The 25,283-nt window shown below is 44.9% G+C and overlaps 2 protein-coding genes across 3 annotated transcripts in view; one reads left to right on the top strand and one right to left on the bottom strand.

Annotated features, from left to right (window-relative positions):
* The window catches only part of LOC144605580 (polymeric immunoglobulin receptor-like), a 161,049-nt gene that overhangs the window by 57,758 nt on the left and 78,008 nt on the right, over window positions 1–25,283 (top strand). The gene's annotated exons all lie outside the window — the stretch shown is intronic.
* Window positions 4,065–25,283, bottom strand: part of LOC144605521 (E3 ubiquitin-protein ligase TRIM69-like) — a 31,077-nt gene continuing 9,858 nt past the window's right edge. Inside the window, exons 8-14 of the mRNA XM_078420893.1 lie at window positions 20,280–20,349; window positions 19,176–19,496; window positions 17,816–18,133; window positions 16,047–16,367; window positions 14,417–14,465; window positions 7,344–7,434; window positions 4,065–4,486 (exon numbers count right to left, since the gene is read on the bottom strand). Coding sequence (XP_078277019.1) covers window positions 4,439–4,486; window positions 7,344–7,434; window positions 14,417–14,465; window positions 16,047–16,367; window positions 17,816–18,133; window positions 19,176–19,496; window positions 20,280–20,349 — 1,218 coding nt within the window. The 3' untranslated portion in view covers window positions 4,065–4,438. The remainder of the gene's footprint in view (window positions 4,487–7,343; window positions 7,435–14,416; window positions 14,466–16,046; window positions 16,368–17,815; window positions 18,134–19,175; window positions 19,497–20,279; window positions 20,350–25,283) is intronic.

Here is a 25,283-nt window from a genome sequence, read left to right on the forward strand (position 1 = left end):
TTGGGTCAGATGATCACAGTGTCATACAGCACGGAAACAGGCCCTTCTCCCCAATGCGTTGGACCAATATGCTTAGCTAAGTTAGTCAAATTTGCCCACCGACCCATATCTCCCCAAACCTTCCCTATCCATGGACCTGTCCAAGTGCCCGCTAAATGTTGGTATTGCAGCTGCCTGGACCACATCGTCAAGTATGATGGATCCGTAAGGATGGAGCGGCGGGTATCTCTGTACAATAGACAATAGACAATAGACAATAGGTGCAGGAGTAGGCCATTCAGCCCTTCGAGCCAGCACCGCCATTCAATGCGATCATGGCTGATCACTCTCAATCAGTACCCCGTTCCTGCCTTCTCCCCATACCCCCTCACTCCGCTATCCTTAAGAGCTCTATCCAGCTCTCTCTTGAAAGCATCCAACGAACTGGCCTCCACTGCCTTCTGAGGCAGAGAATTCCACACCTTCACCACCCTCTGACTGAAAAAGTTCTTCCTCATCTCCGTTCTAAATGGCCTACCCCTTATTCTCAAACTGTGGCCCCTTGTTCTGGACTCCCCCAACATTGGGAACATGTTATCTGCCTCTAATGTGTCCAATCCCCTAATTATCTTATATGTTTCAATAAGATCCCCCCTCATCCTTCTAAATTCCAGTGTATACAAGTGTATACGGTGTACTCAGAGTCTGTTAACAATGAACAGTGGTGGGAATAATGGTAGACAAAATAATGCAGGAGCAACTTTGCGGGCCACTCTGGAGAAAATAGACATAATGACATATAATCATTGGAACTTTTGTTTTGTCATATTGCTGTTGACAAGGGGCAAAACAGGAAGCTGGCGAAAGGAAGTACGGCCTTTTCACCTGAAATCAGCTGTTGATTGGAGTTCGACCCACTCCTCTCTTCTGTCACTGTAAAGTCTTTAATTCAAACTTTGAAGCACTATTGTCGTGATATTCATGTTTTGAAAATGACAATTAATGGGGTAGTGGACTGTGAAGACGTTTGTCTGGAATTACCACAGGATGGAGATCAGCTGGGAAAGCGGGATGTGGAATGTCACTGACATGTGTAATGTAACTCAAACAAGGGCGAAGTGATACACTTAGTGAAGATAAAGCAAGGTAGAATATGCACAGTGAATTGAATTGTTGACTTGTGTTCTTTGCAACACAAAGCTAATAAATTAGTAGAGTTGTGCTCATGTATATTTCATTTGTTGACTTTGTACATCTGCTTGCAACGATTAAATTATTTATGTACGCAAGTAGTTGCAGTTTAATATAACTTCATATTTATTGCTGGCTATTGTTCAGTGTGTGTTACTTTCAGGGGGACAGTGCAGATTATTCGGGTTGTGCACATCTGTGGTGTCGGTGTAACACACTGGCGTGTCCGCCACTGAAGTTTGCTGGGCGTTGGCGACTCACATTAAAGCATCTTTTGTTAGGAGCTGTTTTCTGTTCAGTGTGAAGAAAGATATGACTGTTTGAACATATTAGATTAAAGTACACTCCAAGCCAGAAGCCTCCTCTAAAACCATTCTTCATGTTTCAAATGAAAAATAGTTTCCACCCATTCTTTCTGTCCAGAGATGCTGCCTCTCCCGCTGAGTTACTCCATTTCAGACCATGTATCTCCCCCATGTGTGAGGCGCTTTGGGATGTCTTGCAGTGGGGAAAAGCTCCAGTTCAATAGACAATAGACAATAGACAATAGGTGCAGGAGTAGGCCATTCAGCCCTTCGAGCCAGCACCGCCATTCAATGCGATCATGGCTGATCACTCTCAATCAGTACCCCGTTCCTGCCTTCTCCCCATACCCCCTCACTCCGCTATCCTTAAGAGCTCTATCCAGCTCTCTCTTGAAAGCATCCAACGAACTGGCCTCCACTGCCTTCTGAGGAAGAGAATTCCACACCTTCACCACTCTCTGACTGAAAAAGTTCTTCCTCATCTCCGTTCTAAATGGCCTACCCCTTATTCTTAAACTGTGGCCCCTTGTTCTGGACTCCCCCAACATTGGGAACATGTTTCCTGCCTCTAATGTGTCCAATCCCCTAATTATCTTATATGTTTCAGTAAGATCCCCCCTCATCCTTCTAAATTCCAGTGTATACAAGCCCAATCGCTCCAGCCTTTCAACATACGACAGTTCCGCCATTCCGGGAATTAACCTAGTGAACCTACGCTGCACGCCCTCCATAGCAAGAATATCCTTCCTCAAATTTGGAGACCAAAACTGCACACAGTACTCCAGGTGCAGTCTCACCAGGGCCCGGTACAACTGTAGAAGGACCTCTTTGCTCCTATACTCAACTCCTCTTGTTATGAAGGCCAACATTCCATTGGCTTTCTTCACTGCCTGCTGTACCTGCATGCTTCATTTCATTGACTGATGCACTAGGACACCCAGATCTTGTTGAACTCCCCCTCCTCCTAACTTGACACCATTGACTCCCATTAGAACATTAACAAGCTCGATTTGAGCGGGCCAGGCAGCATTAGGGTGACCACAGGGTCTGCACGTATCTCTGGCTACACAGCACCCATCGGATATCCCTGAACTGAGCCTCTGGTTTCACTTCCTCTGGTTTCACTTCCTCGTCTCATCGCTTACTGTGTGGAGAATATTTATCTTTGTCAGTGGGACATTTTACCCAAATCAATCCTTGACGCTTCCCGAAATTTATGGTATTACTCCATTATTGCAGGTCACCATTTCTTATTTTAAAACATCATCCTTCATAGTCCTTTCATGGGCGGGGTTACAGTCACAAGTCAGGCTCAGAAAAGCAACACAATGTATTTGCAGTTTCACATCCCGTTCTTGCAAGCTGCAACTCAACCATTTTGTTCTGCACTAGAATAGACTTTCCACTATTTATGGTCCTTTAACTGCTTTGTACCGTGGCCAAAATGAATAACTCGTTGCAGCGTTGAAATGTTTATCAATATTACTGTAATCAAAAGACGCGAAAGTGGGATAATACAGAACTAGAATGGTCTGTATCCATTCTGTATCTTTCAATCACTCAATCAAAAAACACAATAGTTGTACAAAATGCTGGAGTAACTCAGCGGGACAGGCAGCATCTCTGTATGAAAGGAATGGGTGACGTTTCGGGTCGAGACCCTTCTTTAGACTGAAGTCAGGGGAGCGGGAGATATTTGGATAAGGGATTGTAAGGTGTGAAAATGAGACAAAGGGGATGGAGATCAAGGAAAATGTAGAATAGATCATTGTTTGCTGGGAGAAGGTATCCACAAGGCAATGAGAGATAAACGGTAGTCGGAGACAGTCACATTTATCGTTGGACTGGGAAGTGGGGGGGGGGGTGGTTTGCGACGGAAAGCAAGTGGTACTTGAAGTTAGAGAAGTAAATCTTCACACCGCTGGGGTGTAAGCTGTCCAAGCGAAATATGAGGTGCCGTTCCTCCAATTTGCGCTGGGCCTCACTCTGACAATGGAAGATGCCCAGGACAGAAATGTCAATGTGGGAATGGGAGGGGCAGTTAAAGTGTTTAGCGACCGGGATATCAGGTATGTTTAGGAGGACTGAGCGGAGTTGTTCAGCGAAACGATCGCCGAGAAGAGAAACCAAGCGCAGGCTCAGCGATCGTTTCGCTGCACACCGCCGCTCAGTCCACCTAAACCTATCTGATCGATCCACAGATGCCGCCTGTCACGCTGAGTTACCCCAGAAATTTAGGTCTACCTTCAGGTTAAACCAGCATCTGCAGTTCCTTCCTACATAAAAATTAGTTGCATGTGGGAAATGAAATCTGCAGCAGTTGATTGTGCTTAGCGCGCCAGCCAGCATCGGTGGAGAGAAAAATAAGGCTAATAGTCAGAACAATGTCGTTGCATAATTTTCTTCTGATGGGACAGCATGGCCTGAAAGATTAATTGATTGATTTTCCTAAACGCCTTTAACGTTTGGCAACAGGAGGAATATCCAGCAGTCTGATTGCAGTCTGTTCTTCTTCACTGAAGTTGCCGTCTAAACAAAACAAATTAGACAAGCAATTCGTTGACCACAACAATTTATTAAGAAACGTTCTGATGCAGTGGTGTTCATTAATCCGTAAAAAACATTTTTTTCCAGGAAGTTAAATGTATAGAATATAGTTTAAGATAGTGTCAGGCTCTGGAGCAGCAGAAAACATGCAAAGGTTAAAACAATGGTTCGAAGGTTACGAAAGAGACCTTGGAAGAGGTGACAAAAATTAAGATTAGTGCGGGAAATGGGGTTTGGAAACAGATATGGTTTGGAAAGTTTGAAACATTGCTTTGAAGACACTTTCATGGAATCGTTAATTGAATTGCAAGAGACATATATTCTGTCCAATTGATATGAGTTGACAAAGCAGGATGATGCCTAAATATTTCATCGCGGTGCTGAATTCCCTCACTGTTGGTGTAAGCTAGGAGTCTTCACTGTAATTCGTGGGCCGAGTGGCCAGGTTCTGATTTATCGCGTCTCTGCAAAAGACAATGTGAAGTCATCAGACTCATTGACAGTGGGAATCACGCTTTATTTGACCCGACCACTCCCAACACAATGCTGTCTGCAAGGTGGACCCCAACGAATCCACACCAGGCACAGAAATCCACCCTGCACACGCACAACCTGACAAAACCTCGGGATATCATCCATATAGAGATTTGGTTTGACTTCAGGATATGAAAACGTGCACGGTTTCTGTATCCATCAATGGACAGGATATTTGAATGCATTAATGGAAACCGCTTGGATACTTTCGGCGACGAGAAGGGATTGCTTTGGCCAGAGAGTGGTGAATCTATGGATTTCATTGCCACAGGAGGCTATGAAGGCCAGGTCAATTCTTACCGGAGATGCTGCCCGTCCCGCTGAGTTAGCCGAGGATTTTTATATCTATCCATGCCAATTGATATTTTTAAGGCGGAGATTTTCATATTCTTAATAAATAAAGATGTCAAGGGTTATCTTAAGTGTTCTGAACTTAAAGAAAGGTAACTTTGAGGGTATGAGGCGTGAATTGTCCAAGATAGACTGGCGATTGATGCTGAAAGGGTTGACGGTGGACATGCAATGGAAGGCATTTAAAGGTCGCATGGATGAACTACAACAAGTGTTCATCCCAGTTTGGCAAAAGAACAAACCAGGAAAGGTAGTGCATCCGTGGCTAACAAGGGAAATCAAGGATAGTATTAAAACAAAAGATAAAGCATACAGATTAGCCAGAAAAAGTAGCATAACAGAGGACTGGGCGAAATTCAGAGTCCAGCAAAGGAGGACAAAGAGCTTAATTAGGAAAGGGAAAATAGATTATGAGGGAAAACTGGCAAGGAACATAAAAACTGACTGCAAAAGCTTTTATGGATATGTCAAGAGAAAAAGATTAGTTAAGACAAATGTAGGTCCCTTGCAGTCGGAAACAGGTGAATTGATCATGGGGAACAAGGACATGGCAGACCAATTGAACAAATACTTTGGTTCTGTCTTCACTAAGGAAGACATAAACCGTCTGCCGGAAATAGCGGGGGACCGGGGGTCTAATGAGATGGAGGAACTGAGGGAAATCCAGGTTAGTCGGGAAGTGGTGTTAGGTAAATTAAATGGATTAAAGGCAGATAAATCCCCAGGGCCAGATAGGCTGCATCCCAGAGTGCTTAAGGAAGTAGCCTCAGAAATAGTGGATGCATTAGTGATAATTTTTCCAAACTCTTTAGATTCTGAAGTAGTTCCTGAGGACTGGAGGGTAGCTAATGTAACCCCACTTTTTAAAAAGGGAGGGAGAGAGAAAACGGGGAATTCTAGACCAGTTAGCCTAACATCGGTAGTGGGGAAAATGCTAGAGTCAGTTATTAAAGATGTGATAGCATCACATTTGGAAAGTGGTGAAATCATCGGACAAAGTCAGCATGGATTTACCAAAGGCAAATCATGTCTGACGAATCTTATAGAATTTTTCGAGGATGTAACTAGTAGAGTGGATAAGGGAGAACCAGTCGATGTGTTATATCTGGACTTTCAGAAGGCCTTCGACAAGGTCCCACATAGGAGATTGGTGTACACGGTATTGAGGGTTCAGTGTTGAGGTGGATAGAAAATTGGTTGGCGGACAGGAAGCAAAGAGTAGGAATAAACGGGTCCTTTTCGGAATGGCAGGTAGTGACTAGTGGGGTACCGCAAGGCTCAGTGCTGGGACTCCAGTTATTTACAGTGTATATTAATGATTTGGACGAGGGAATTGAATGCAACATCTCTAAGTTTGCGGATGACACGAAGCTGAGTGGCAGTGTTAGCTGCGAGGAGGATGCTAGGAGGCTGCAGAGTGACTTGGATAGATTAGGCGAGTGGGCAAATGCATGGGAGATGCAATATAATGTGGATAAATGTGAGGTTATCCACTTTGGCTGCAAGAAGAGGAAAGCAGAGTATTACCTGAATGGTGACCGATTGGGAGAAGGGGAGATGCAACGTGACCTTTGTGTCATGGTGTACCAGTCATTGAAAGCAAGCATGCAGGTGCAGCAGGCAGTGAAGAAAGCGAATGGTATGTTGGCATTCATAGCAAGAGGATTTGAGTTTAGGAGCAGGAAGTTTCTGCTGCAGTTGTACAGGGCCTTGGTGAGACCGCACCTGGAGTATTGTGTGCAGTTTTGGTTTCCTAACCTGAGGAAAGACATTCTTGCCTTAGAGGGAGTACAGAGAAGGTTCACCAGATTGATCCCTGGGATGGCGGGACTTTCATATGAGGAAAGACTGGATAGACTGGGCTTGTACTCGCTGGAATTTAGAAGACTGAGGGGGGATCTTATAGAAACATATAAAATTCTTAAGGGATTGGAGAGGCTAGATGCCGGAAGATTGTTCCCGATGTTGGGGGAGTCCAGAACCAGGGGTCACAGCTTAAGGATAAGGGGGAAGTCTTTTAGGACCGAGATGAGAAAACATTTCTTCACACAGAGAGTGCTGAGTCTGTGGAATTCTCTGCCACAGAAGGTAGTTGAGGCCAGTTCATTGGCTATATTTAAGAGGGAGTTAGATGTGGCCCTTGTGGCTAAAGGGATCAGGGGGTATGGAGAGAAGGCAGGTACAGGTTACTGAGCTGGATGATCAGCCATGATCATATTGAATGGCGGTGCAGGATCGAAGGGCCGAATGGCCTACTCCTGCACCTATTTTCTATGTTTCTATATTTCTATGTTTCTATGTTATGGGAAGATGGCAGAATAATGGGATCGAGAGGGAAGGATAGATCAGCTGTGATTGAGAGCGGATTAGACATGATGGGCTGAATGGCCTAATTCTGCTGATATAATTTATGAACATGATGACAATAAAACTTACCTTGGAGGCTCTTGTGAAGAACGCGATTGAGATACTCCAGATCAGAAGCAGGAGAAAGAGCAGCCAGCGCCCCACAGTCCATGCGATGTAACTGAGCAAAGGGCAAGAGATACAGTATCAATGGGAGGAAACGAGACGGTTTATCTTTCAAGCATTTACCTGTTATTTGCTTCCTAATCTTGGTGGAGTGGAGCGGGGCATAGCAGGAGAGCCAATTGAGATCTGGGAGAATGAACGGGTGTTAGACGGTGGGGTGGGGGGAGGGGGTGTGGGGGGGGGGGGGAGGGTGGGGGAGTGCGGTGAGAACAATTATGATCACCAATAACAGTCCTCATTGTGAGGCATGGCTACAAGACTGGGGTTGAGACATTACACGGTTACATGGATTCGGAGAAGACTCTGTTTTGAGATGGAGCAGTGAAACCAGTGAATGCAGAGCAGATAGACAGAAAATGCTGGAGAAACACAGTGGGAGAGGCAGCATCTCTGGAGAGAAGGAATGCGCGAGGTTTCGTGTCGAGAACCTTCTTCAGACTGGGAGTCAGGGGAGAGGGAAATTGGGGATGTGGAAGGATACAAAGAACAGCGTAATACCCTGGAAGAAAGAAAAATGCAGCTGATACGAAGATTATGTTAAAATTCACATGGATAGACAGGAATAATTTTTAAAAGATTAGTTCTGATGGTGGAAGGGAGGCGGGGCAATAAATATGGAAACAGATGAGGCCAATTAATTAATTAAATTATAAATGATAATGCTTAATCTCACACCCTCGATATTACTAGGATTAACGCGGTAGGTGGGTGGATGCAGGAATCGTGTTCGAAAAATCGGTTAAAGGTTCGCTCATAAAGGCGTGGCTTTTATTACCGTTTTTATTTCCTAACGCAAGCATAACATATGAGTGTGATAGAAAGTCAGATCTATTTCAATTGTAATCAGATCAATAACAATGTCTTCCTACTTGAAAGACTATATTATGATGGAATATCGCTGTATTCGGTCTGATTCAAGACTGTTTTCTCACATTCTGCGACAGCGACGTTTTTCTGCATGACCCGATCAATTGCATGGTGATGCCACGTGATATCAAGGAGGGATGTCTTAGCCCATAATTCACAATACATTTTCCTATCAGCACCACGCCAGAGCAAGTCACAGAAAAGATAAACTGCAATACTTGAGTTTAGCAACTGTACTCATCTCACAGCATGGGATGAGGTTCGTGATGGAGCGGTCATTGTGAATACTGTAGGGAACGCCCTCTGAAAAGCAGCAAATGGAGGAACTTGTTCCTTTCATCCAAGTATGTACACAACACAATGAGACGTAAACCAGTGCAATTCCCATTCTGATGAGTTAACATATCTGGTTTGCACATTATATACTTATATTATTATAGAATAAGGTCATAAGGTCACAAAGCCATAAGGAATAGGAGTAGAATTAGGCCATTCGGCCCATCAAGTCTACTCCGCCATTCAATGATAATAATAATAATAATAATGCATTTTATTTATATAGCGCTTTTCATATACTCAAAGACGCTTTACAGAGATTTTGAGAACATAGGGAAATTAATAAATAGATAAATAAGTAAATAAATAAATGAACAGAGAAAGGAGACAGAAGGTGAGGTGACCTTCAGTGGTTGAAGGCAGTACTGAACAGGTGAGACTTCAGTGATGTTTTGAATGTGGTGAGTGTGGAGGAGTCTCTAACGGTTTGGGGTAGTGAGTTCCATAGGATGGGAGCAGCGATGGAGAAAGCCCTGTCCCCCCAGGATCTGAGTTTAGTCCGGACGTGGGGGGGATAGGAGATTGGCAGCGGCAGAGCGGAGGGTGCAGGTGGGAGTGTGCCTGTGGAGGAGGTCGGTCAGGTAGGATGGGGCCAGGTTATGGAGGACTTTGTAGGTCATGAGGAGGAGTTTGTACTGGATTCTCTGGGGGATGGGGAGCCAGTGGAGTTTATAAAGGACGGGGGTGATATGGTCACGGATCGAGGTGTGTGTGAGTAGACGGGCAGCGGAGTTTTGAATGTATTGAAGTTTATTGATGATTTTTGAGGGTGCGCCATAGAGGAGTCTGTTGCAGTAGTCCAGACGGGAGGTGATGAAGGCGTGGATGAGGGTTTCTGCAGCTGTGGAGGAGAGGGATGGACGGAGACGGGCAATGTTTTTTAGGTGGAAGAAGGCTGTCTTTGTGATGTGTTTGATGTGTTTGTCGAAGGAGAGGGTTTGATCAAGGATGATTCCAAGATTCCGGATGTGAGGTGAGGTGGATACTGGGAGACCATCAATGTTGAGGATGAAGTTTTGGGTGGATTTGGTGAGCGTTTTTGGACCAATGATGATGATTTCAGATTTGTTGCAATTGAGTTTGAGGAAGTTTGATTGAAGCCAAGATTTTATTTCAGTGATGCAGTTTGTCACTGTAGAGTGTGTGGTGGGGGAGATTGACTTGGTGGAGATGAGGAGCTGGATATCATCGGCGAAGCAGTGGAAGTTGAGACCATGACGGCGGATTAATTGACCAAGGGGGAACAGGTAGAGGATGAAGAGGAGGGGGCCAAGGACTGAGCCTTGGGGGACACCTTGGGGGAGAGGAGCGGTGGGGGATTTAGAGTTGTTAATGGAGATGAACTGATGTCTGTCAGAGAGGTAAGATTTGAACCAGGATAGGGCTGTGCCGGTGATGTTAAGGGAGGTTTCAAGTCGGGTGAGGAGAATGGAGTGATTTATGGTGTCAAAGGCGCGCTGAGGTCAAGTAGGATGAGGATGTTGAGGTTGCCAGCGTTGGAGGAGAGGAGAATGTCGTTTGTGATTTTGAGGAGCGCAGTTTCAGTACAGTGGTTTGAGCGGAATCCGGATTGGAAAGTTTCATACAGTTTATTGGTAGAGAGGTGGTATTTGAGTTGGGAAGCTACAGCACGTTCCAAAACTTTGGACAGAAAGGGTAGGTTGGAGATTGGTCTGAAGTTGTTTGGGGTGTCAGGGTTTAGACCAGGTTTTTTCAGAATGGGGGTGACAGCAGCGATTTTGAGGGATGGCGGGACGATGCCAGTGGACAGGGAGGAGTTTATTGTTGCAGTGATAAGTGGAGAGAGAGCAGGAAGGCAGGCCTTGACAAAGCTGGAGGGGATGGGGTCCAGAGAGCAGGTGGCAGTTTTTATTCCTGTGAAGAGGTCAGAGAGGTCGGTGGTGGAGATTGGGGAGAACTGAGGCAGGGGCTGACAGGATAAGGGGGGGCAGGTGGTTTGAGGGGGAGCAGGTGCGTTCATGGTTAAGGTGCTGTAGATGTTGTCTATTTTGCTTTGGAAGAATGAAAGGAAAGTGGTGCATTTTTCAACTGTGAATGATTGGGAGATGGTGTCCAGGGGGCTGAGGAGTTTGTTTATTGTAGAGAAGAGTGTTTTTGGGTTTCCGGAGCCAGAGTGAATTATTTGAGAGTAGTAGGTGGAGTGGGCACGGGAGAGGGCATCTTTATAGTGCTGTATGTGGTCTTTGTAGCCTTGAGAGTGAATTGTGAGACCTGTTTTGTTGCGGAGTCTTTCAAGTTGGCGGGCATGAGTTTTCAGCACGCGGAGTTCAGGGGTAAACCAGGGAGCAGAGTGGGTGAAGGAAACTGTTTTGGTTTTTATAGGTGCAAGCTGGTCGAGGCAGGAGGAGAGAGTGCGGTTGTAGTAGTCAGTGAGGTCAGAGGGGTTGTGGAGGTCAACGAAGGGAGAGGTGGACATTATTTCAGAGAGGGAGGATGAGAGCGAGGTAGGTGAAACAGAGTTCAGCTTGCGGAAGTTGATTTTGCGTTTTTGCTTTGGAGCTGGGGTGGGAATGTTGACAGACATGGTGATGGCTAAGTGATCAGAGAGGGTGGGGTCGGAGCCAGAGAGGTGATGTAGATTTAGTCCAGTGGAGCAGACAAGTTCCAGAATGTGTCCACGGTTATGGGTGGGAAAATTGACGTGTTGAGTGAGGTTAAAGCAGTTGAGTATTTCAGTGAAGTCAGCGGTTATTGTGGAGTCAGTGGAGTCCATATGGATGTTGAAATCACCGAGGAGGAGGATTGAGGCGGAGAGAGAACAGAACTGGGTCAGAAAGTCAGAGAAGTCAGAAAGGAATGATGGGTGTGGTTTGGGAGGGCGGTAGACAACTGCCATGACTAATTGTGTGTGGCCAGAGAGTTTGAAAGCCAGGTGTTCAAATGAAGGAGCAGATGAGATGGAGATGAGGTTGATCTTGAAGTCCTGTCGGTGAATTACGGCAATCCCACCACCTCGGTCTTCCGAGCGTGGTTTATTGATGTAGGAGTATCCGTTGGGTGTAGTGAGGTTGAGTGGGAGGTAGTCCAGAGTTTGTTGCCAGGTTTCTGTCAGACAGAGGAAGTCCAGTTTATTTTCCAGGATGAAGTCATTCAGAATGAGGCTTTTATTGTTGAGGGACCGGATGTTGAGCAGAGTGAGCTTCATGTTGCTTTGTGTGGTGTGGATGGACACGGGTGATTTAGCCAGGGCTTGTAGACAGGGGGCACGCTCGTGTGCGTTGTTGCGATGACGTAATGGACGAGTGGAAGTCCGATCAGCTGACCAGAGTGCAGGGATGGAGTGACCGGTCTGGGAGTAAACAAACTTGTGACCGGAGCCTCTGTGGATGTATCTGGGTCGTCGTAGAAGTCCGTGGTTGATGATGGCAGAGATGCATTGTGGAGTGGAGTGGTTGTTGAGCTGGAGCAGCCTGGCAGCCAAGTACTTCAGTGCCATGCCAGGCAGTGCCATGCCAGGCAGGAGCGAAGGAGCATAGAGCCCGGAGAAGTTAGCCGGCTACCGCGGGCTAGCAGATCAAAACGTCACAACAGGCACAACAGGCTGATCCAGAGCAAGGGCTATGAGGAGGACCGAGGAAGCTGAGCAGCCTGAGGGTTAATAGGGTTAATAGGGAGCTGAGGACGTGCAGGCAGAGGAGGTAGCCAGGCATCTGTTAGCGTTAGCGGTAGCGGTAGCGTTAGCAATTTGATGACGTCAGCGCTAGCTGTCAGGTAACCCATAGGGGAACAGTCCAAGCCAGCAGAGACAGGAGCACAGACAGGAGTGAGAGGTCCAAAGGTGCGGAGTCCAAGGGTGCGGAGGTAGCGGTGGAAGAGCTGGGCAGATGATACCAGGTCAAGCAGAAGGATTTGTTGAAGCAGACAGATTTTTTTTAAATCTGAGATTTTTTTTTTTTAAAACGGCAAAATTAATCCAAAAATAGAAGTGGTGAGAAGCGGCGAACAAACAACGCCAGCGTCCTCACACGTCACTTCCGGATATATGATGACTGGTCTATCTATCCCTCCTAGCCCCATTCGCGTGCATTCTCCCCCAAACCTCTAATACCCGTACCAATGAACAATCTATCTGTGTCTGCCTTAACAATATCAACTTACTTTGCCTCCACAGCATTCTATTGCAAAGAATTCCACAGACTAAAGAACATTTTCCTCATCTCCTTCCCAAAATAACATATAATTCTGAGGCTATGGCCTCTAATCCTAGACTCTACCACTGGAGTAAACATACTCTCCACATCCAGTCTATCAAAGACTTTCACTATTCTATATGTTTCAATGAGGTCCCCCCCTCATTCTTCTAAACTGTTGTTTCGAAGAATGTTTCAAAGAGAAATTTATCTTTTGGTTACAGGCTTGAAACATGTAAAAAGGCATTGGTTATGTTTCCTGATATTAGGGTTCATAGGATCCATAGAGAGACACCTTATGGAAGCAGGCCATTTGGCCCGTCAGGTCTGCGCTGTCCATCAACCACATTCACACAAACTCTGTGGGAAGAAGTGTGGCCTACATAGTTGTGGGACTCTGTAGGTTTAGAATAGACATCAGTCGATAGTCAATCTCCTGTGATGGTGAGATCGAGAAAGGAGAGGGTGGTGTTGGAGATGGTCCGTGCATTTGAGTGCCGGATGGAGTGCAGGAGACCGTTCCCTCTGCAACCCTGGTCAATGGCCCAAATCTACTCCTATTCCTTATGACTTTATGACCTACACCTCCCTGGTTATCTCATCCTTTCTCATTCAAACCACCCCCTCCCCAGGTACCTTCCACTTCAAATGCAGGAAATGCACCATCTGTGACTATACCTCCTCCCTCAACTCTATCCAAGGACCTCAACTGTCCTTTCAGTTTAGGCAGAGTTATTTTGAACCTCCTCCAACCTCATCTGCTGTATCAGGTGTGGACTCTTATACATCAGCAGAACCAAACGTTGACTGGGCGATCATTTCACTGAACATTTATGCTCAGTCCACCTGGGAATATATGATCTCCCAGTTGCTAAACACTTTAACCCCCTCCCATTCCCACACTGACCGTTCTGTCCTGGGCTTCCTCCATTCTCAGAGCAGGGCAAATACAAATTGGAGGAAGTTAACAACACCAGGTATTTCGCATTGGCAGCTAACAGCCAAGCGATATAAAAATTGATTTCTCTAACTTTAAATAATCTTTGCATCCCCTCTCTCTCCGCCCCACCCCCACCCTGGTCATTTTACGTATTTCACTGTTGCCTTGTAGTGTCTCATTGTCTGTACAACTCGTTTTCACCTAGCCCACAGCTACTAATGGATCGTTTCCTTGACCATCGTAACTTTTTTGCATATTTTTCATTCATTGTTTTATATCTTTCTATATGACCGTCGATATCGCTCTCGTTTCCCTTTCCCCTGAATCTCACTCTGAAGAAGAGTCTCGACACGGAACGTCACCTATTCCTTTTTTTCCAGAAATGTTGTCTGACCCGCCGAGTTACTCCAGTTTTTTGTGCCTATATTGAGTTTAAACCAGCATTTACAAATGCTTCCTACACACTGAAAGGCAAAATATGCAGAACACACATAGACGTCCAGTGTCTTGTCCTAGTGAGGCTGTGGTTCTACTGGCTGTGTCACTGTGCATTTAGATCAATACTCTCACGGGCTTTTAATGCAAGTGAACGGAAGACACAACTTTCTCTCAATTGAAGCAATCCCAATCAAAACACCAGCAATTAGCACATGGTACATTTCATTGGAAGCAGAGTAGTTTACCTTGAAGAATAATTGGATCTTTTCAAAGTTTCACAAGAATATTCAAGTCCTGTTGGAACATGGAATTAAAAATCAGTGTCATTGCTTTTCACTTGCAGTTGACCAAGAGAGCATGCTTGTCCGATATAAGGAGTTTATAGGCTTAATATCATCATATATCATCATATCATATATATACAGCTGGAAACAGGCCTTTTCGGCCCACCAAGTCCGTGCCGCCCAGTGATCCCCGTACATTAACACCCACTAGGGACAATTTTTACATTTACCCAGCCAATTAACCTACATACCTGTACGTCTTTGGAGTGTGGGAGGAAACCGAAGATCTCGGAGAAAACCCACGCAGGTCACGGGGAGAACGTACAAACTCCTTACAGTGCAGCACCCGTAGTCAGGATCGAACCTGAGTCTCCGGCGCTGCATTCGCTGTAAAGCAGCAACTCTACCGCTGCGTTAGACAGGGCAATATTCCTTCAGTGTAATTGGCAGCAAGTGGGAGATGTCATGACCAGCAGGAGTGCTGGTTACAACTCAGGTCGCCAACAGTCGGGCGACTGAAAGGCGCAGCGGAAGAGTTGCTGCCTTACAACGTCAGAGACCCGGGTTCAATCCTGTCTACGGGTACTATCTGCACGGAGTTTGTATGTTTTCCCTGTGACCGAGTGGGCTTTTCCCAAGTGCTCCGTTTTTCTCCCACACTCTAAAGATTTGCAGGTTTGTTGGTTAATTGGCTTCTGTAAATTGTCCCTTGTGAGTAGGATAGAACGAGTGCACCGGTGAAAGGCTGCAGCGTCCACGCTGGATCTCTAAACTAAACTAAAGGAGGGATAGGGCCTGCGATGAAACATTACAGTTCGGAGCAGAAGCTGGATTGATGGGGTATTTATTCCACCATAGGAGAGGAAGGATGAACCTATTACAGGTGCGCAAAGCTATGAGCAACATAGATAGGGTACTTCGTGGGAAATCAGTACAGCAGATGTGCGAAAAAGGGGAGAACATAGGTTTGGGTTAAGGACCAGAATATTTGGAGGGTTTCTGAGCAAGGAATATTTTAATACCTAGATGGTGGAGGCACTTGAATTGTCAAGTCTGAGAAGTCTGTGGATGAGGGGCTGGTAAATGGGATTAGTATCGATGGTACTTAATGGTCAAAATTAACAGAGTGGACCAAAGCTGATACAGTCCTCTAGGAGTTAACTGTGGCCACATTTACCGAACATTTCTGTTCCCTTCCCATATCTAGATGTCGGCCATTTGGAGATGATGGCGGGAATGTGAAAGTGCTTGGACAGATGTTACTGCAAACCTAGTTTAAAGCTGTCTAAACATAAGATGAAGTTCTAGCCAGGAAGCTGGCCTACACCAGCACTGCGAAATCTATTTCTGGAACCCAGCATCCAGGTGTTGACGAATGGGCCATAATTCCATCGTTTTAATCTTAATAAGATAATTAATTTACGTGCATGGATTTCAGGGTGTCGGGGTTTATGGGGAGAAGGCTGGAGAATGGGGTAAAGAGGGGACGATAGATCAGCCATGATTCAATGGTCTATTTCTGCTTCTATCACTGATAATCTTATGAACCACCCCACACCCACTTCCACTCCTCATTTCCTCCACTACTTACCAGTCCCGTTGATTTTCACGAGAAAACTGCAGGACACGCCATTGCTGGAGATGGACACGTTGACCATTTCACTGGATTTTGATCCACGTTGATTTGAGCTGTTGCAATAATATTGATGGTGCTGGTGTTTGAAGAATTGACAATGTAGATCCAGGGTATTGCTGTCTGATATATTTGAATCCACAGCTGGGATGATTTCATACCAACTGTAGCTAATGGGAAGGGATCCCCGGACCGACTCACAGGACATTGGCACTGAGCCCCCGAGACAGGAGACATTGGCTGGTGGTAGAAATCCAAGCACAGGAACAGACACGGGTTCTGTGGGAAAGGAGCAAACAGTCACACACTGAGTGAACATCTATAAATCAAACACTCGCCAATATCCACCATTTCTGTATCTCAGCCAGAGCCGCCAGGTTGGAATCTGACACATCCATCTACATAGAGTCACCGGGTCATAGAATGGAGAAACAGGCCCTTGGTCTAACTTGCCCGTGCTGACCAACACGCCCAATCTACACCAGTTCCACCTGCCCTTGCTTGACCATTAACCCTTTAAACCTATCCTGTTCATGTTCCTGTCCATTTTTTCTTACATGTTGTGATAGTACTCTGGGCAAAAGACTCTGTACATTTACTCGATCTAATCCTCGCATAATGTTGTACCCCTCCGTAAGATCATCCCTCTTCCTCCTGCGCTCAAAGAAATAAAGTCCTAATCTACTCAACGTCTCCCGATAACTCAGGCACTCGAGTCCTGGCAAAATGCTTGTAAGTCTTTGCAACCTATCCAACTTCACAACATCTTTCCGAAAACATGGTGATTAAAACGGACCACAAATCAGACAAATCATCACACAAATCTTGGATTCTCTTTTATATTTCAGGAATTGCCAGCAGGAAAAGTGAGCATCGTTTATGCAACACAGTCGGACATTCAAAGCAACAAGAAAGCTGCCCATTTGTCTAATCAAAAGCAAACTGTGTATGCAGGAGTGCAATTTCGAAGGAAATCGACAGGGACACAATCCAGTACAGATGACAACAATGTCACCCGCAGAGATAGGTCTGAAGGGTCTCGACACGAAAAGACACCCATGCCTACTCTCCCGAGATGCTGCCTGACCCGCTGAGTTATTCTAGCATTTTGTGTTCACCCACTCAGATGCCCGTCAAAAACCACCTTCTCCTCACAATCCACGATCTAGATTTATACATCTCTGTGTCTCTCCATCCTCCCAGCAGCCAGAACTACCATGTCTGCCACTGTGCCGGTACACAGCAGCACCGTCTCTCTGTGTTTTACATTTCGGGCATCTGCAGTTTTAAAAATTCTCTTTTAATCTGAAACTCTGCCACGATTCTACAATACCGACATTCAAACACCTCATTAGTGCAACGGTATAACTATCAACAGCTTTTCAATTTCCTTGTATAAAATTGTTGATAGTGATACTGTTGCACTAGTATGCACACTAAGTGTGTGAATGGCGGTATTGTGGAATTGTGTGTCGGGAGCGAAAGAAAAAGTGGAACAACATTGAACCAGTGTGCCCGGTGATCGTTGGTCGGTGTGGACTCGGTAGCCCGAAGGATCCGTTTCCATGTTGCATTTGTAAATTGCAACTAAATATCCCGGTGAACTTTCTCTGCAACCTCTCCAAACATTTCACATCTTTTGTTTTATAAAGCGGCGTCAAGAGCTCTGCACCAGATTACCAACAATGTTTTGTGCGGATGCCAAAGTCACTCACTGAGAAACATACCTTCAGATACTTGGAGATACACTTTAAATGTTGGTTCGCCAGGTGCAGTAATTCCACAGCTGTACCATCCTGTATCTCCAGAGTGAAGATCCTCCACCGCCACAGTAAATATTCCTCGTGCCGGGTTATCTGTGATTGACACTCTTCCGCCCTGTCCATATTTCCCATTTGTTTCCACTACATGTGCACATTGACGATTTGTCCCACGGCACCAGTATTTTGTGTGTGAGCGGTACACTGCTGCATAGTGACAATCGATTGTGATCGCTCGTCCCACAACCCCTCTTACTTCGCTCTCTGCCCACAGTGCACCTGAAACTGAAGGGGAAATCTTTCATATATTGAAGAGTAAAATTAGCCTTTCACAAACATATAGATATTGTATACATCAATGTGTACAGGGGAGTCCGCCCAATCATATTGTTGACTCTGTTGAATTCCACCCAGATTGCGATGAGTGACAGACACTGTGCACCGTCCCTCACCGTCTGCACAGGTCGTTCCAAAGCTCTTCACAGCCAATGACGGTGGGAATGGTGAAGAATGATGTATTGAACACGGAGCCTGTTGCATTGGAAGGTGCTGTCTAGGGAGTCTTGGTGAGTTGCTGCAGTGCATCGTGCAGATGGTGCAAACTGCTGCTGCTCTGCGTCAGTGGGGGAGGTTGAGGATGGGGTGTCTATCAAGCGCGATGCTGGGTCATGACAGACCACGCACAAGTTCTCAGCGAAACTGTGGCCTCGGCTACGCTTGGCCTCGCCGATGTAAACCATTCCCCCACTGTCTTCTGGACTTCCCCTCTGAGCGTCTGCACAACTACCGGGAGTTGCATTTCAAAATTCTCTTTGACAAATTTAAGGTTAATACTTTATGGAGTGACGGCCAAGTAGATTCACTTTAATTTTGTGAGATTACTGGAGTTCCTCCAGAGAGTTCCTCCTGGTTTTTAAACCTGTCGTGATCATGAAATTGTACATACTTGGTTATAATCGATCGATGCATGCAGAATGAATTTGGTTGTTTCTCTGCCTCAAAGAGACTGAGATCTTAAGCGGCAGCCAGAACATATTTTTTAAGGCAGAAGCCGGAAATTTGATGGAATGTACTCAACCCGTTGTGATAAGTGCAGGTCTTTCTCTCCTTTCGAAGCTCAACACGCCCCAGGTGAAAGCAACAGGCAATTATTTGCTAGTCCCCCAAACAAACTCTCGCATTTTACACCATGAGCTCACGGTGGCTGCAATGACGCCGTCTGCAAATATCAAGAAACCCACGAACATCGCCACAAGGTGAAAAGCAGCAGCTACAACGACACGGGAGAAATTGTAAAACAGTATTCCCACGGGAAAATAACACTCACCTGTATTGTTGATTTCTGTCACATAACTGCACGTTCCTGCTCCGTTGAAGACTTTCACGATAAGTATTTCACTGGATTCTGTCCCACGATTATTTGAGGCTTTGCAGTAAAATCGACGGTGTTGACTTCTGAGGATTTCACAACTCAGATCCAGTTGATTGCTATTCGAGATCTCGGAATCCGCAAGCTGGTTTATTTCATACCATTTGTACTGGATGGGAAGTGATCCACGGGCAGACGCACAGGACACTGACACTGAGCCTCCGAGACGTGAGACATTTGCTGGTGACAGATATCCGAGCACAGGAACAGATACAGGTTCTGTGGGAAAGGTTTAAACATTCAGATTATGTGTAAACATCTAGAAAACAAACCCTTGCATGGACGTCGTGTCCAATCTCTCCCTCTAACTCAATCCCTCCTGTCCTGGCAACATCGTGGTAAATCCTTTCTGTACTCTTTCCATTATAAAGACATTCCTTGTACAGGTGAGAGACAAATAATGAACACAATGCTCCAAACGTGGACTCCACATCTGCACAACTGAAGCATGACATTCCAAGTTCTATTCCGAATGCCCTTACTGATGATGGTCAGCGCCCCCAAAATGTTCTTCATCCCACCGGAAGAGGGGGGAGAGAGGGGGGGGGGGGAGAGAGGGGGGGAGAGAGAGGGGAGGAGAGAGAGAGAGAGAGAGAGAGAGAGAGAGAGAGAGAGAGAGAGAGAGAGAGAGGAGAGAGAGAGAGAGAGAGAGAGAGAGAGATAGAGAGAGAGAGAGAGAGGACTCGAAGGGGAGGTTCACAATAATTCCTCAGCTCTTGGGTCTAGCATGGTGGACTATGCAATCACTGATATGGACCCCTGCACTATTAGTGCATTCACTGTGAGGCAGCAGTCCCCTCTCTCAGACCATAGCCAAATCAACATATACCTAAAATTCTCTGCTCAAATTAAAGACGTAATAAGGAAGCCCAGTAAGCTCCATAAACTAAATCAGACATACAGATGGACTCCAGACAGTGGAGATAAATTCATCATGGCCCTGAACTCACCCGATCTCACCAATAAAATATCGAAATTTAAGACAAACCCATATGAGACTACCAGAGATGGTGTAAACATGGCTATAAATGACATTAATATGATCTTTCACAAGGCAGCAATCAAAGCTGACCTTGTAAAACAGAAGAGAAAAATCATCAAAAAACACAACCATGAAAAATGGTTTGACTACGAGTGCAAAAATGTCAGAAAACATCTGAGGAAAATATCAAATCAAAAACACCGCCAACCAAACAATTCGGACTTACGTATTAGATATAGTGAAACCCTTAAAAGATATAAACACACTATTAGGAACAAAAAACAAAACTACACTCATCAAAGACTTGAAGAAATTGAAGACTCCATAAATCAAAACAAATTCTGGGAAATGTGGAATAACCTGGGCACAACAAAACCACAAACATTACCAACTCAAGATGGTGATACCTGGAGGGCATATTTCAAAGATCTGTATAAAGATATTCCAAGAAATAAAATAAACTCAAACTACTCTTATATCAGAGAAAAACTCCAAACATTAGAAACAACAATTAAAGACTATCAAAACCCTCTCGACTTCCCAATCACTCCAGAAGAATTGGCCATAAAAATAAAATCTCTCCACTCAAAGAAAGCTTGTGGTCCAGACAGCATTAAAAATGAAATGCTTAAATATAGCACTCCGGAGATGCAGAACATAATGCTTAGGCTGTTCAACATCATATTACGTTCAGGTTATTTTCCCAATATTTGGTGTCAAGGGCTTATTTCGCCCATTTATAAGAGTGGAAACAAATCAGATCCAAACAATTATCGTGGCATCTGTGTCAGTAGCTGCCTCGGGAAGTTATTCTGCAGTATTATAAATAACAGAATGCAGGATTTCCTTAGCAAATATAATATTCTCAGTAAAAATCAAATTGGCTTCCTTCCAAAACACCGCACCACTGACCATATCTATACTCTTCACACTCTCATTGGAAAACATATACATCAAGCAAAAAAAGGAAAAATATTTGCCTGTTTTATTGACTTTAAGAAAGCATTTGACTCTATTTGGCACGAAGGGCTTTATTACAAACTTCTCCATTGTGGTATAGGAGGAAAGGTATATGACCTTATTAAATCAATGTATTTGAATAATAAATGTGGTGTCAAAATTGGGGACAAATGCACTGATCTCTTCACCCAGAGAAGAGGCGTCCGGCAAGGCTGCAATCTGAGTCCAACACTGTTTAATGTGTACATAAACGATTTGGCAGTAAAGTTGGACCAGAGCACAGCGCCAGGCCTCTGTCTTCTGGACGGAGAGGTCAAATCCCTGCTTTATGCGGATGACTTAGTTCTGTTGTCTCCCACAGAACAGGGACTGCAGCAACAGTTAGACCTACTCGATGATTACCGCCAAAATTGGGCCCTGGCAGTAAATCTAAAGAAAACCAATATCATGATTTTTCAAAAAAGACCCAGATGTCAGGAAGACAAATACCAATTCACTCTCAATGGCATCATTATCGAACACACTATGAGCTACACTTACCTTGGTCTGACTATTGCAGCATCAGGGAGCTTTGCATGGCAGTGAATGCACTAAAAGAGAAAGCTCGAAGAGCTCTGTATGCAATAAAAAGAAGATTCCACAACATCCAAATTCCAATTAAAATCTGGCTTAAAATATTTGACAGTGTAATTCAGCCCATTGCGCTTTATGGTAGTGAAGTATGGGGTCCACTCACTCACCACAGCTATACTAAATGGGAAAAACACACAACAGAGGCCCTACATGCGGAGTTTTGTCGGAACATCCTCCGCATCCAAAGGAAAACACCAACAAACGCATGTAGGGCGGAATTAGGTAGATACCCACTGATAATAAATATCCAGAAACGAGCACTAAACTTTTGGAATCACCTTAAATCTAGTCCCCCAGACACCCTCCAGTTCAAAGCCCTCCAAACCCAAGAGGGGAACCCAGAAAAGAGCTCCCTGTGTCAGTTGGTATTGAAACTCACTACTCCTACTCAGTTAAACCTTGACCAGTCTCAGATCAACACTGCTTTCCAATCACCAGTTAGAGTGAACCAAATTATTAAACAATGCAAAGAAATCTATTTGGAACATTGGGATAAAGTAACTAAAAGCCAAAGCAGACTAGAGTGCTACCGAGCCCTAAAAAGAGATTATAAATTGGCAAACTATCTCTCAACTGTTAGGGACATAAAGCAGAGACAGACCCTCACCAAGTACAGGTTAAGCGACCATCATTTGGCAGTTGAAAAAGGAAGACAGAAGAGATCTTGGCAACCAAAAGAAAATAGAATATGCGGTCACTGCTTGACAGATGAGGTTGAAACAGAGATGCACTTCCTCTTAAAATGTAAAAAATTCGATAAAATAAGAAAAATATATCTTGAAAAACTCAGTCTGGCGACCCCAGATTTTAAAGAGCTAGACGATATATCAAAACTAAGAATAATCCTTGGTGAAGGAAATACGGCACATCTTGGCGCACAATACGTAACAGCATGCCACACCCTGAGAGACAGTGAATGACCAACATGTACACATACACTCATACATAAATTGAAACTAAGGAAATTAATATCAAGCTACTAAACCTACCACCTTGCTGTACTGTTTACAACTGCAAGAACGAGTAGCAATCGATAAAAGGCTATAAATGTATTGCATGAATATATATATATATATATATATATATACATGTACAGGGCTATATCGACCCATGCATTGTATACTTGTCTTTATATTCATGCATTTTAAATATGTATGATGCAATGTTCTATACTTTGGCAATATAATGATGTATCTTATCATGCCAATAAAGTCTTGAAATTTAATTGAGAGAGAGAGAGAGAGAGAGAGTGTGAGAGTGAGAGAGAGAGAGAGAGAGAGAGAGAGAGAGAGAGAGAGAGAGAGAGAGAGAGAGGAGAGAGGAGAGAGGAGAGAGGAGAGAGAGAGAGAGAGAGAGAGAGAGAGAGAGAGAGAGAGAGAGAGAGAGAGAGAGAGAGAGAGAGAGAGAGAGAGAGAGAGAGAGAGAGAGAGAGAGCAGGAGAAGGCCATTCAGCCCTTCGAGCCAGCACCGCCATTCAATGCGATCATGGCTGATCACTCTCAATCAGTACCCCGTTCCTGCCTTCTCCCCATACCCCCTCACTCCGCTATCCTTAAGAGCTCTATCCAGCTCTCTCTTGAAAGCATCCAACGAACTGGCCTCCACTGCCTTCTGAGGCAGAGAATTCCACACCTTCACCACTCTCTGACTGAAAAAGTTCTTCCTCATCTCCGTTCTAAATGGCTTACCCCTTATTCTGTGGCCCCTTGTTCTGGACTCCCCCAACATTGGGAACATGTTTCCTGCCTCTAACGTGTCCAATCCCCTAATTATCTTATATGTTTCAATAAGATCCCCCCTCATCCTTCTAAATTCCAGTGTATACAAGCCCAATCGCTCAAGCCTTTCAACATACGACAGTCCCGCCATTCCGGGATTTAACCTAGTGAACCTACGCTGCACGCCCTCCATAGCAAGAATATCCTTCCTCAAATTTGGAGACCAAAACTGCACACAGTACTCCAGGTGCGGTCCCACCAGGGCCCGGTACAACTGTAGAAGGACCTCTTTGCTCCTATACTCAACTCCTCTTGTTACGAAGGCCAACATTCCATTGGCTTTCTTCACTGCCTGCTGTACCTGCATGCTTCCTTTCATTGACTGATGCACTAGGACAGCCAGATCTCGTTGAACTCCCCCTCCTCCTAACTTGACACCATTCAGATAATAACCTGCCTTTCTATTCTTACTTCCAAAGTGAATAACCTCACACTTATCTACATTAAACTGCGTCTGCCATGTATCCGCCCACTCACACAACCTGTCCAAGTCACCCTGCAGCCTTATTGCATCTTCCTCACAATTCACACTACCCGCCAGCTTAGTATCATCTGCAAATTTGCTAATGGTACTTTTAATCCCTTCGTCTAAGTCATTAATGTATATCGTAAATAGCTTGCGGTACCCCACTGGTCACTGCCTCCCATTCCGAAAGGGACCCATTTATCCCCACTCTTTGCTTTCTGTCTGTCAACCAATTTTCTATCCATGTCAGTACCCTACCCCCAATACCATGTGCCCTAATTTTGCCCACTAATCTCCTGTGTGGGACCTTGTCGAAGGCTTTCTGAAAGTCGAGGTACACCACATCCACTGACTCTCCCCTGTCAATTTTCCTAGTTACATCCTCAAAAAATTCCAGTAGATTTGTCAAGCATGATTTCCCCTTCGTAAATCCATGCTGACTCGGAATGATCCCGTTACTGCTATCCAAATGCTCAGCAATTTCGTCTTTTATAATTGACTCCAGCATCTTCCCCACCACTGATGTCAGACTAACTGGTCTATAATTACCCGTTTTCTCTCTCCCTCCTTTCTTAAAAAGTGGGGTAACATTTGCTATCCTCCAATCCACCGGAACTGATCCTGAATCTATAGAACATTGAAAAATGATCTCCAATGCTTCCACTATTTCTAGAGCCACCTCCTTAAGTACCCTGGGATGCAGACCATCAGGCCCTGGGGATTTATCAGCCTTCAGTCCCATCAGTCTACCCAAAACCATTTCCTGCCTAATGTGGATTTCCTTCAGTTCCTCCATCACCCTAGGTTCTCCGGCCCCTAGAACATTTGGGTGATTGTGTGTATCTTCCTCAGTGAAGACAGATCCAAAGTAACGGTTTAACTCGTCTGCCATTTCTTTGTTCCCCATAATAAATTCCCCTGTTTCTGTCTTCAAGGGACCCACATTTGCCTTGGCTATTTTTTTCCTCTTCACGTACCTAAAAAAACTTTTGCTATCCTCCTTTATATTATTGGCTAGTTTACCCTCGTACCTCATATTTTCTCCCCGTATTGCCTTTTTAGTTAACTTTTGTTGCTCTTTAAAATAGTCCCAATCCTCTGTCTTCCCACTCTTCTTTGCTATGTTATACTTCCTCTCCTTAATTTTTATGCTGTCCCTGACTTCCCTTGTCAGCCACAGGTGTCTC

This window comes from Rhinoraja longicauda, chromosome 24, assembly GCF_053455715.1.
Source record: "Rhinoraja longicauda isolate Sanriku21f chromosome 24, sRhiLon1.1, whole genome shotgun sequence".
NCBI lineage: Eukaryota > Metazoa > Chordata > Chondrichthyes > Rajiformes > Arhynchobatidae > Rhinoraja > Rhinoraja longicauda.